Source organism: Dromiciops gliroides, chromosome 4 (assembly GCF_019393635.1).
Source record: "Dromiciops gliroides isolate mDroGli1 chromosome 4, mDroGli1.pri, whole genome shotgun sequence".
Lineage (NCBI taxonomy): Eukaryota > Metazoa > Chordata > Mammalia > Microbiotheria > Microbiotheriidae > Dromiciops > Dromiciops gliroides.
In genome coordinates, this window is record NC_057864.1 from 314,547,118 (window position 1) to 314,559,884 (window position 12,767).

The 12,767-nt window shown below is 39.1% G+C and overlaps 1 protein-coding gene across 1 annotated transcript; it reads left to right on the top strand.

Moving 5' to 3' along the window:
* The first annotated feature begins 6,426 nt into the window (after positions 1-6,426).
* GJA10 (gap junction protein alpha 10) lies at positions 6,427-7,911 on the top strand. The gene has a single exon (XM_043964328.1). The coding sequence runs from the start codon at positions 6,427-6,429 to the stop codon at positions 7,909-7,911; it is 1,485 nt and encodes a 494-aa protein (XP_043820263.1).
* The last annotated feature ends 4,856 nt before the right edge of the window (positions 7,912-12,767 follow it).

A 12,767-nucleotide genomic window follows, 5' to 3' on the forward strand; every position in this document is an offset into this window, starting at 1 on the left:
CCATGGGTCTGAGCTTCTAAAGCTCTAGCTCACAAGGCCCGATTTGTATTTTTACTTTTAATAGTCAGCTAGAAGACACAGTTCAAGTCAAAAACAGTTACTAAGAATACATTGGAAGAATAGTGGATACAAAACATTCCTTCAGTACACTCTCCCACAAATACAGCATTGGGGAAAGAAGTGGGCTACCTGGAGTACACTGGTGGTAAGGCATATGTGTAGGGAACACAGGTTCCCTGTACATGTAGCCAAGGTAACTCATTTCTCAGGCACCGAAGGACTCCAGAGTCCTTTGTCTTCTCATGGCGTCCTCATGTTACTTCCCACTAGGTGCAGTGACTCTGATGGGCAGGTTGTTCTGGGCTCTGGGCTGTTCCTCTCTGCAACTTGCCTCCTAGATGCCAAGGTTAATTCTTTCTTGAATCCACAGCTGGTTCTTCTCTGCTGCCAGGGGTCACACTTCTCAAAGTGTTCTTCATTGATTTTCTCCTTGACTCTATGGGTGTAGTATCTCCTATTAGGTGAAAAGCTCCACTAGAAGATACCATAGATGATGGGAGATGAAGAGAGGAAGAGAGCAGCCCAATGGTAGCGAGAGGTACAAGGAGAAAGAAAAAGATCAACTCCCTGTCAAGAGTCAGGTTCTGGGGCAACTAGGTGGCACAGTGGATAAAGCACCAGCCCTGGATTCAGGAGGACCTGAGTTCAAATCTGGCCTCAGACACTTGACACTTACTAGATGTGTGACCCTGGGCAAGTCACTTAACCCTCATTGCCCAGGAAAAAAAAAAAGTCAGGTTCTTCCTCCATATGAAGCTCTTCTTTTTGCTGCCAGGCCACAAAGCTTTCCTATTTCATCTGTCTCCACAGCTGACTGGATGGCTTTTTAAAGTCTGTGGGGGGCATGGTTAATCTTAGTCTAGCCAATGGCAAGTCATTTTCTACTTCCATCAGAGAAAACTTCACATTCTGAAAATACACTTTGTTTAAGACATTAGGAAACACCTTGGTTGTCTCTGTTACTTGCTCCTTTTGTTATTTCATCAGTTGAACTGGGGAGGAAATATATTGAGCAGGCTTATCCTGAAAAATGTCCTTCCAGTATAGTAGCAAAAAGAAACACACAGCCATTGATCACCATGCTCATCATCAATGTATGACTCTTCTCTTAATAGAGAGGTGAATACTGTGGACATGTAATTTGCTATGCACCATCACACAAGGTCTCTGTTGGTGGGTATCACTTAAATGTTTTTCTTTATTCCAAGGAAAGATTGGCTAAGGGGAAATGATTGTGGTGTTTTAAAAAAGGCAATAATAAAATCTTTTAAAGAGCCAAAAGAACATAGACACAATTACTACAACAGTGTAAAAAAAAGTCACCATACAGAGGCAGCAAACTTCTAGTCTATTATAGTCATCAATGTTAGTATCAAGCTATGAAAGGTAAAAGACATAGCCTTCCTTTCATTAATAACTCATAAACTATCCTTTTGGGGACTGTATTTTGTAGTTTGAGTATTTTCTGGGAAGTGTTTGTTGTGTGAAAACAAAATGTATCTACCAACAAAAACTAAAAATAAATGTTAATTTTTTTCCCTAAATGAATGTGCCCTGTCACTCTGAAGATAAATCAAAGAGTGAATTAAAAACAAAAACAAAAACCAACCAAGCACATAAAGTAATTATCCTACAAGGTCCAAAGGACCAGGACTTTCTAAATGAATATGTCTTTATTGGTGAGGGGGAGAGGGCATAAAAACTCAGAAGGCAGGGTCGCATCTAATAAATTATAGCACCAATCAAATCCTTAACCTCAGTTGCACCATTGAACATTAAAAATGTAACCAGAGATGATTTTAATAATAATAACTCATAATTTACATGTTACTTAAAGTTTCTAGAGCTCTGTCTTCACAACAACTCTGAGAGATGGAGGTATTATGAATTGCATTTTGCAGTTGAGGAAAATGAGAATTTGAAAGGCTAAGTGACTGCCTGGGCTAACAGCTAGAAAGAATCCTATGAGGGACTCAATTTCAGATCTTCTGACACTGAGATTGGTAATATTTTTCTTTAAAATTTTTTTCTGGTTTTTAAAAAATTATTTCTGAACTTGATAATTTATTTTTATTTTTAATTTTTTTTGGTGGGGCAGTGGGGGTTAAGTGACTTGCCCAAGGTCACACAGCTAGTAAGTGTCAGGTGTCTGAGGTCGGAATTGAACTCAGGTACTCCTGAATCCAGGGCCGGTGCTTTATCCACTGCGCCACCTAGCTGCCCCCTGAACTTGACAAATATTAACAAAAATATACATTACCGGGGGCAGCTAGGTGGCGCAGTGGATAAAGCACCGGCCCTGGATTCAGGAGTACCCGAGTTCAATTCCGACCTCAGACACCTGACACTTACTAGCTGTGTGACCTTGGGCAAGTCACTTAACCCCCACTGACCCGCAAAACCACACACACACACACACACACACACACACACACAATATACATTACCAAATATAATACAAAGAACAGAAAAAAGGATTACATATGGAACCATGGATCTCCATTACACATAGTCACATAGCCTCTCTGGATCTCAGTTTCCTCATCTGTAAAATGAAAAAGATTAGACTAGGTGACCACTGAGGTCCCTTCCATATCTAAATCTATGATCCTATGATCCCTCATTGGATTTATGGAAGGGAAGAGCTACTTTACCTTCTTTCATTTAATCAGGTAGAATGTAGTACTTGTACATTTTCTTTTTTTTTTTCTAGTTAGAGATCCTTCATTTATTAAAAAATTAACAGCTCTCCTTTCTCAAGACTTCTTGGAAAAATGGAACGGCTTAGACAATATTCATTCTTTTTTAAAAGTTAATTTTTTGGGGGTAGCTAGGTGGCGCAATGGATAAAGCACTGGCCTTGGATTCAGGCGGACCTGAGTTCAAATCTGACCTCAGACACTTGACAATTACTAGCTGTGTGACCCTGGGCAAGTCACTTAACCCTCATTGCCCCTCCAAAAAAAAGTTAATTAAAAAAACCCACCTTTTTTTTTTTAGTTCCAAATTCTCTTCCTCTACCCCCTCCCTCAGCCTCTGAGAAGACAAGAAAAACAAAACCTGTTACAAAAACCAAAACCCACTACAAATAGTTATGAAATGCAAATTTCTGCATTGGCTGTGTTCCCAAAAAAAGACCAAGAAAAAAGAAAGAAAAAAATTTTATATATATATATATTTTTTTTAGGGAGGCAATGGGGGTTAAGTGACTTGCCCAGGGTCACACAGCTAGTAAGTGTTAAGTGTCTGAGGCCGGATCTGAACTCAGGTCCTCCTGACTCCAGGGCCGGTGCTCTATCCACCGTACCACCTTGCTGCCCTCTATATATTTTCAAGGAAAGAAAGGAGGTACCTTGATCCTCCCATTTATGTTTATAACTCCTGGCTTCCTTTGTGATTTTCTTTCCTGCTTCCCCACTATCTCTTCCTTTTGAATCCTTTTCTTATTATACTTGTCTATAAAGATAATGGTTTACATTCCTTTGACTTCAGAGAGCATAGAAAAACTTTCCTATGGGTTATATATTTTCCCCCTTGGAAATTTCAGAGTCTCAGAGCTGGAAGGAACCTCAGAGGTTATGGAGTTCAACCTGTACCTGAATAGAAATCCTCTCTACAACATCCCCTACAAGCGATGGTCTAGTCTGTGCTTGAACAATCTCCTGCAGAGTTAGTCACATCACTTCTAGAAAGAGCTCCTTCTGCTTTGGGACAGCACCAATTGTTTGGGAAGTTTACTTTAGATTAAGTTTGAGTCCATCCCTCTGCAACTTCCATGCAGAGAGTCTAATTCTGCCTTGAGAGAGCAAGCAGAACAAGCCTGTTCCCCCTTCCATATGACAACCCTACAAATAGTTAAGGACAACTATAACATCCTTCCTTAAGTAATTTCTTCTCCAGTCAAAACATCTCTGGTTCCTTTAAAGGTTCTTAACCTCTGCGTGTGTGTGTTATGGATTCCTTGGTCAGTCCAATGAAGTCTACGGACCCATTCTCAGAATAGCACTTTAAATGGATTAAACAAAATTCATATGATTTTTACTTATTCATTCATTCATTTACTTATTAATTTATTCATCCATCCATCCATCTATCTATCTATCTATCTATCTATCTATCTATCTATCTATCTATCTATCTATCTGTCAATGAGGGTTAAGTGACTTGCCCAGGGTCACACAGCTAGTAAGTGTCAAGTGTCTGAGTCCAGATTTGAACTCAGATCCTCTTAAATCCAGGACCAGTGCTTTATCCACTGCACCACCTAGCTGCCCCTGAAAATACATATGATTTTAAAGGAAATCAATTATATCAAAACAAGTATCACACTGTTAAAAATATAAATCCACAGAGTCCAGATTAAGAACTCCTGAAAAATGATCTTTGTATGGTGTTGTTTCCATTCCCTGCACCATCCTGGTCCCATTCCTTTGGAAATATTCCCATTTGTCAATGTCTGTCCTAAAATATAGTGCCCAGAACTGAGCACAGCACTTCAGAATACAGCAGGACTATGACCTTTCTCATTCCGGATGCTATATCTTTGTTTTTGTTTTTTGTTTGCTTGTTTGTTTTGCAGGGCATTGAGGGTTAAGTGACTTGCCTAGGGTCACACAGCTAGTAAGTGCTAAGTATCTGAGGTCAGATTTGAACTCAAGTCCTCCTGAATCCAGGGCCAGTGCTTTATCTACTGCACCACTTAGCTGCCCCCAAGATTCCTAATTTTTCTAAAGAAACACAGAATGTTCCTATCTCTGTGGAATGAGCCAATGAATCTTCCACAGCTTCCATTACTAAAACATCTCCATCGACCCAATCTTATGTCTATTGTTCCTTTTGGTGACTTCATATGCTTACAATATCTGTACTGCTAATCTGATGGGCATGAGGGACCTTCATTTAGTCCAATCTCTTCATTTTACAGATGGGGAAATTGAAACTCAGAAAAGTGGAATGGCTTGCTTATTTATGGTCACAGAGACAGTTAGTGGCAAAGTTGTGACCAGCACCCTAATCTTCTTTTTGGGCATGGTTGGGTGGGGGGGAGAGAATAAATCAGAGTAAAGAATAAAACATGACTCCAACAATACAACCCAAGTTATAGGCATGTAGACCATTGTCCCTCCAACTATCCAAACTCTTTTCTATTTCCTAGTAGCATTAGCCTTTTCATATTATATTTCCTCCCCTCCTGATTAATGAATATGTTAATTATGCAACCAAATGGTGGGGCTCACGGATGAAGGGGAAAATCAATCAATAATATTTGGCTGGTGCCTAGTAAGTACAAAACACTGCATTAGGTCCCATGGAGGATACAAAGAAGAATGACAATTTGCCCTTAACCTATACTTTAGTTGGAGAGACTAGACACACAGATAAAAAGATAACTAATTATATGAGTTAGTATACAATAATTTTTAAAATGAGGGATGTTGACCACAGTTAATAATGTCAGGGGAGTGTGAGCCATCAGCTGGGAGGTGGTCAGGGAAGACTTCACTGAGGAGATGGGAATTAAACTCCTTGAAGAATGGGCAGGATTCTGAAAATGAAGGCATGAAAAGTTGAGAATTTAGTGATCAATAGTGCAGAACTAGGTATATTTAGAAGGCACAGCAAATTTACTAGTATAGCTAAAGATCAGGGTTCATGATGGAGAATAACAGGAGATGAAATCTGAAAAGACATATTGGAATAGATTTCAGAGAACCTTCAATGCCAAAATACTTGTAGAAATAAATTTTCCAATAATTCTCCTTTTTGAAGAGTTCTATAATGACATATAACTCCATCTGGCAAATAGTTTGTTTCATTAATCAGGAATCACAAAAATATTAGAACTAGAACAAACCTTAACATCCTATCTAATATTTGAGATGTTAAGGGCTAAAATTCTTGCTAGTCTGTCTAAAATATCTAATGAGTGGTCGCCAATCAATTACAAGCTTTAGCAAGAGTTAGACTTTTAAGCATTTATTAAGGAGAATAAGAATTTGGTAAAGAGAGAGAGAAAGGCCTAGATTCCTATCTATTAAAGGGAGAGCACATTTCTAGCTCCCTTCTCCGCCAGCGTCCTCAGGAAAGAGACCCAGAGTCAGCGCCAGTCTCTTCCTTCCTCCTCCCACTAGTCTGCGTCACTTCCTCCCCGCCAAAGAAAAGACTCCTGGTCTTGCCCTCAAAGACCTTTGCTTCATGGGCAGAACTCTTCTACAGTAAGTATCCAGCAGGTGGCGTCATTCCAATCGTTACAGAGACTATGAAAATCTTGACCCATCATTGTACTTTTCCACTGTAGCATACTGCCTCTCTGAGTGTACTGTTATTCTGTGAATTTATGTGTGTTGCAGACACAAGTATTTGAAAATGGGAGACTGGAACTTGTTGGGCAGCATTCTGGAGGAAGTACACTTCCATTCAACCCTAGTGGGGAAGATCTGGCTGACCATCCTGTTCATATTCCGGATGCTGGTGCTTGGAGTGGCAGCAGAGGATGTCTGGGATGACGAACAGTCAGCATTTACCTGTAACACCCAACAGCCTGGCTGCAACAACATATGTTATGATGATGCTTTTCCCATTTCTTTGATCAGGTACTGGGTTTTACAGATCATCTTTGTATCTTCTCCCTCTCTGGTATACATGGGCCATGCACTTTATAGACTCAGGGCCTTTGAAAAGGAGAGGCAGAGGAAGAAAGTACAACTTCGAGCCCAGCTGGAGGAACCTGAGCTTGACCAGGAGGAGTACCAAAGAATAGAGAGGGAACTGAGGAGATTAGAGGAACAGAGGAAGGTACACAAGGCACCCCTGAAAGGATGCCTGCTACGTACTTATGTACTGCATATCTTGACCAGATCTGTATTGGAAGTAGGGTTCATGGTAGGGCAGTATATTCTCTATGGGTTCCAAATGCACCCACTTTACAAATGCAGTCAATTTCCTTGCCCCAATTTAGTGGACTGCTTTGTGTCTAGGCCCACAGAGAAAACCATTTTCATGTTGTTCATGCACAGCATAGCAGCTATCTCCTTGTTCCTTAACATTTTGGAAATATTTCACCTGGGAATCAGGAAAATCATGAAGGCATTATATGGAGGTTCTAGCAGGGAGACTGAAAGGGGACCTGGCCACTCAAATAGAAATTCAGTGACCCAGCCCTGTGTAGCTCACTCTTTACTGCATGAGAGCATTCCTTTGTTCCAGCCTGTTCAACACATCTGGCCAGAGCAACAAGTAATTGGGATTGATAATACAGAGCATAAACCACCTTGGCAACCCAATCAGCCCAACCAGACTGAGGGAGCACCTCCACCTGGTAAAAAGAACTGGTCCAGGAGGGATCAACATCACAGAGTGTTCCAATTCAGCTCTGTTTGTCCCCAGGATTGTTGTGTCCAGCACTTTCAACAGTGCAAACATCAGCACCACGGACAGCACCCAGACTCTTCCTTCAGCAGGGGGGACATTCTTTCTAGACCACAGCAGTGCAATTTTGCAAATTGCCCTTCCTGTACACTACGTCCTGGGGAGCAGCCCCAGAGTCTTTGCAACCTAACCAGGTCCTCAATAGACCTGACTACTCACCGCAAGACCAGTAAGGACAGCATGAGAGAGTGTTTTGACTCAGCAGAGAGAGGGGCTCACCCAGGTAGCTGCAAAGCCAGTTTCCTATCCAGAGCTTCAGAAAGCTCTGATTCCCAGCATAGCCCTGTCTCTGACGTCCAGCACTGGGGAGATGACAGTGGCTCCAGCTCTCCACCTCTACCTTCAGGCACTGGGCACAGAATGTCAATGGCAAGTAAAGACCAGCAGGCTCCTTCTCGTGTGAGCTATAGCCTACTTGTATAGCTGTCACCATACCTGGGTGCTCCGGTGGTACTTCAAATGTATACTTTCTCCATTGTGTTCCCCAGGGCTGCCTTTTCACACTTGCTATCTGATAAAGCATAATGATGGTGTTGAGAGGGGGGAAAAGAGGAGAGAGATGGGAGGGAGAACATATGTCTTTTTGTGGAATCATTTATCCACCCAACTCACCCTAGTCTTATAAAAAAAATGAGGAGGCAGCTAGTAAATAAATAAATAATAGCAAATAAATAAATAAATAATTGAATAAAGCAAAGGCACTGGATTCAGGAGGACCTGAGTTCAAATCCGGCCTCAGACACTTGACACTTACTAGCTGGGTGACCCTGGGCAAGTCACTTAACCCCTATTGCCCCGCCCCCCCAAAATGAGTACGTTCCTGTATATGAGCAAACCCCCACACCATTTGAATATCTATGCATCTTAAAACAATCTTCTACAAATATTTCACAATAAAGATTTAGTAAGTTTTAAAAAAATCAAATGTAATGAGTTTCCTTTATTTTAAAGCAAAAGAGAGAAAGGAAAAGCCTTTTTGATTTTGACCTGGACATTAGATGAGGAATATTAGACAAGTTCTGTCCTCTGAAAAGCCAAGTTAGATAAGGAAGCTCCATTATTGTGATGCTCCCAAAATATGAATCATCGGATTATAGATTTAGAGTTAGAAGAGGCCCAATTTAGTAGCCATCTTGTCCAATTCCCTCACTTCTCAAGGCAGGAAGTCTCTGAAAGTGTCACAGGATCTGGAATTATTCCTTTCCATTACTGTCAGTTCATACTATGATTTTAAAATAAACATCATTTAATAGGAACTAAATTTCCCATCTTAAACTCATAAATGACTATATTTAAAAGTACTACATAAATGTGAGTTATTATAATTATTCTTCCTTGTCTTTTGTATTATAATGATTTCATCTTAACACCAAGCTTACTATCTCTTGCTGGTTTATAATGATAGCTCACATTTATACAGTGCTTTGTGGGTGTAACATGCTTTCTCATATATATATGTATGTATGTATATATATATATACACATACAATTTATATGCAAAATATATATGAGAAATTTGTATGTGAAATTTATATAAAAATATACATATGCATATATATTATATATGTATAAATATATAATTTAATCATTAAAATAGCCTGGTGTGGTAAGTAGCTATTTGACAGATGAGGAAAATACAAGCTCAGAGAGACTGTGATTATCCCAAGCTCAAAAAGTAAGTGGCAAGGTCAGGTTTCAAAGTTTGTACTCATTTTCCTCTGTAATCAGAAAGGGAGTCCTTGCGTAGATATCTTTTTTTTTTTTTTTTTGCATAGACATATATTTTTTTTTTGGTGGGGCAATGAGGGTTAAGTGATTTGCCCAGGGTCACACAACTAGTAAGTGTCAAGTGTCTAAAGCCGGATTTGAACAACTCAGGTCCTCCTGAATCCAGGGCCGGTGCTTTTTCCACTTCGACACCTAGCTGCCCCGACATAGATATCTTAAGTAAGCTATAAGGTTGAGCTTTTTTCTATGTCTGGTGAATCTTCAGTTACCTCTTCTATCACTTATTTCCCCAGGAGGAGGGCAGGCATGACAACTTTTATTTCTGGTTTTCTGTCTCCAAATCCAGAGTTCTTTCTGCCATACCATAGATTTCAGTATCATATTGTCATCGAAATAGAGTCATTTCTAGTGGTTTTTTTTTTCTATCCTCAAGGAGCTTTCATTTCATCTGGGCTCTTTCCTGAGACCCTTCCCTCAACTAAGAATAACTTATTTCTTATCTGCTCTATCCATTTGCTCTGAATATTACATGTAGTGCCTTGGAGCTAATGTCTGTCTACATCACTGGATAATTTCTGCCACCTAGAGACCATTGATAGTAATCCCAGTTGAACATAGTATACTGTAAATAGCCATTTATTTCTGCTTATACTTATATATTTTGTAAGACAATTTTCATTGTTCCTTCTTTCCTTTCCTGGGAGAATGGCTCATAGAACATATTTCTTCCCTCCTTCCTTTTTTAAAGCTTTTCAAAACATTTTAATCATGTTTTTCTTTTTATATTGCTTTAATTTCTGAATATAGCCTTCTCCTCAACCCAATGAGTCATTCCTTGTTACAAAAACAATAAATAGGAGTTCAGTAAAACTAATCAACTCATACACCAAATCTCACACTCTATGCAATATTCCACATCCATAGTCTTCTATCTCTGCAACAAAAGAACATCTTCTCTTCATTCTGGGGAGACACCTTTCTCATCATTAGAACAACTCATGTGATGTTTAGGGAAGATTAGCACCTCTGGTGTGAGGACTTGTCCTTTTCAGGGTTGCTCATCCACCTTTGGTGTCCACCTGTCACCCAACTCTCACCTGTGGCTCCAAGAAGCTGTAGCATAGTCATTGGTAAACCCCTCTTTGCAAATGGCCTAAACCAGTTTGAGGGTAACTGACAGGCCTCAGATCCCTCAGTGAGTTAGGACTATGTCTACCCCAAGCATATGAAGACTCCCCCTGGTGGAATGGGTGGATGAGAACAATTTGTTCCAGTGGTCCTGAAGGAGGCTGAAGCAAGTGCTGTGGAGCACTTAGAGCTTGGTCAGAATCAAAGATTCAAAGGACATCCACATCTAGGCCATTTCCACTCATCTTGACTTTCATCCTGCCACTGGACTTCAATGACCCTGGGAGAGAGAGGGAAGCTAAAGACTTTGTGGAACTCTTGCTCGATTACATGCAATTTATGGGCAAGTCATCACCCTGTGATGTCATTGGTCCTCTTTGAAAAGAAAGGACATACAACAAGTACTCATGGAGAGCAATACAACAGGGCTGAAAATACAACATGCTTGAGGATCTGAATACATCTCACAGGTAGGCTTTTATTTTAGGTGAGACCTTGGGAAAGAATATAATGTCTCTCATCTTTATCTGCTTTTGCTCTCGTGGCAAATCCTTTCAACTTTATGTAGCACTTTCATTTTTTATTTGATTTTTAAAAAATATATTTTCCATTTTATTTTCTTTTGAAAGCCAGGAGGCATCATGGCAGTTTGATTCCACCTGTAGAACCATTAAACTTTGCATCCAGAGATACAAAGTGGTGATCCATGGGATCATGGGAATTAGTTAAATTACATCCTCTACACAGAAAACTATGAAAGAAACCTACAGTTCAATATGGTAATAATATATCAAAATCACTTTGCAGACAGGATGTTTGGATAAAAAGAACTTTAAAAAGAAACTTTAAATATTAGTCATTTGTACACATATACACTATACCACTAGAAATAGTTTGGTTTAACAGTTTATTTGATGCCTTTTGGTATGGATTCTCCTCTTCTCTGGATTCCCTCCCTGAATTTCATTTTTCTTTCCTATTTCTTCCCAAGCTGGCATTGATCTGTCTCAAATTAGCTTTCAAGACATATTTTAACAGAAGTCGGGGACGCTGATTCTATCCTTTGGTTTGCTGCTCAGCTGAAGAGTTCCATGGGTGATTTTTAAAAGGAGATTGATTTTTTTTTTAAAGTTCAGTCTAAAAATAATTAAAAGTTCAATCTATGTTAAAAAAGGATGGATCTTATGGAAGGAAGGCTTGGGAAAAATGATAAAACCATTGTCAGGACCATGAGTTAAAAGTGGTAGGAATTTCTAGGAGCACTGAAATAAAAATGATACCTCTTTTTTGTTGTTGTTTCCATCTTTTGTTTATTTTCTTTTTAAAACTTTTAACTGTTTATTTAATTTTTGTTTTATTGTTCTCAATTACATGTAAACAGAAAATTTAACATTCATTCAGTTTTTTTGAGTTCCATTTTCTTTTCCTCCCTCCCCCCAACTTGAGAAGACAAACAATATGATATAGATTATACATGTGCAGTGGTGCAAAACATTTCCATATGACCATGTTGTAAAAGAAAACACAGACAAAAAACCCCCAAGAATAATAAAGAAAGTTAAAAAAATATGCTTTAATCTGTATTCAGACTCCATCAGTTCTTTCTCTGTAGGTGGATAGCATTTTTCATTATAAGAATTGTCTTGGATCATTGTATTGCTGAGAATAGCTGGATTCAGGAGGACCTGGGTTCAAATCCAACCTCAGACCCTTGACACTTACTAGCTGGGTGTCCCTGGGCAAGTCACTTAACCCTAATTGCCTCACCAAAAAAAAAATGAGAATAGCTAAGTTATTCACAGTTGATCATCATACAACATTGCTGTTACTACATACAATGTTTTCCTGGTTCTGTTAATTTCACTTTGCATTAATTCATGTAAGTCTTCCCAAGTTTTTTTTAAAGCATCCTGTTCATTATTTCTTATACCACAATAGTATTCCATCACTATCATGTACACAATTTGTTCAGCCATTCCCTAATTTATAGGAATCCCCTCAATTTAAAGATGATACCTCTTAAAGAAACTGTAAAACCCTAACTCTGCAATTTACACCAAAGGAGGCAACCAAGGAACTGCTTTTTATCCTTCACTATTCTACTTTTTTTCCTCTAAAATTCTATAAAGGTAGAGTGTTTTAAAATTTCATACCCTGTCTCAGCTAATTTATGCTAAATCTTTGGCATTATGAAATTTCAACTTTAAAAAACAGATACAATTTCTCCCTGGTGTTAATAGTTGCTAACATAGATATTTGGTGATACCTTCAATGACATTTACAGTTTAATGAAACCAAAACAGAAAAAAGTAGAGTTCATCATCATCATTTAACAAAAATTTACTACTGTTTGCTATGGGTGTGTAATGATTGGAATGACGCCACCTACTGGAGACTTGCTGTGGAAAGCTCCACCATGAGGA

Coding starts and splice junctions, on each gene's coding strand:
- GJA10 (XM_043964328.1), top strand. CDS start 6,427: ATGGGAGACTGGAACTTGTTGGGCAGCATTCTGGAGGAAGTACACTTC.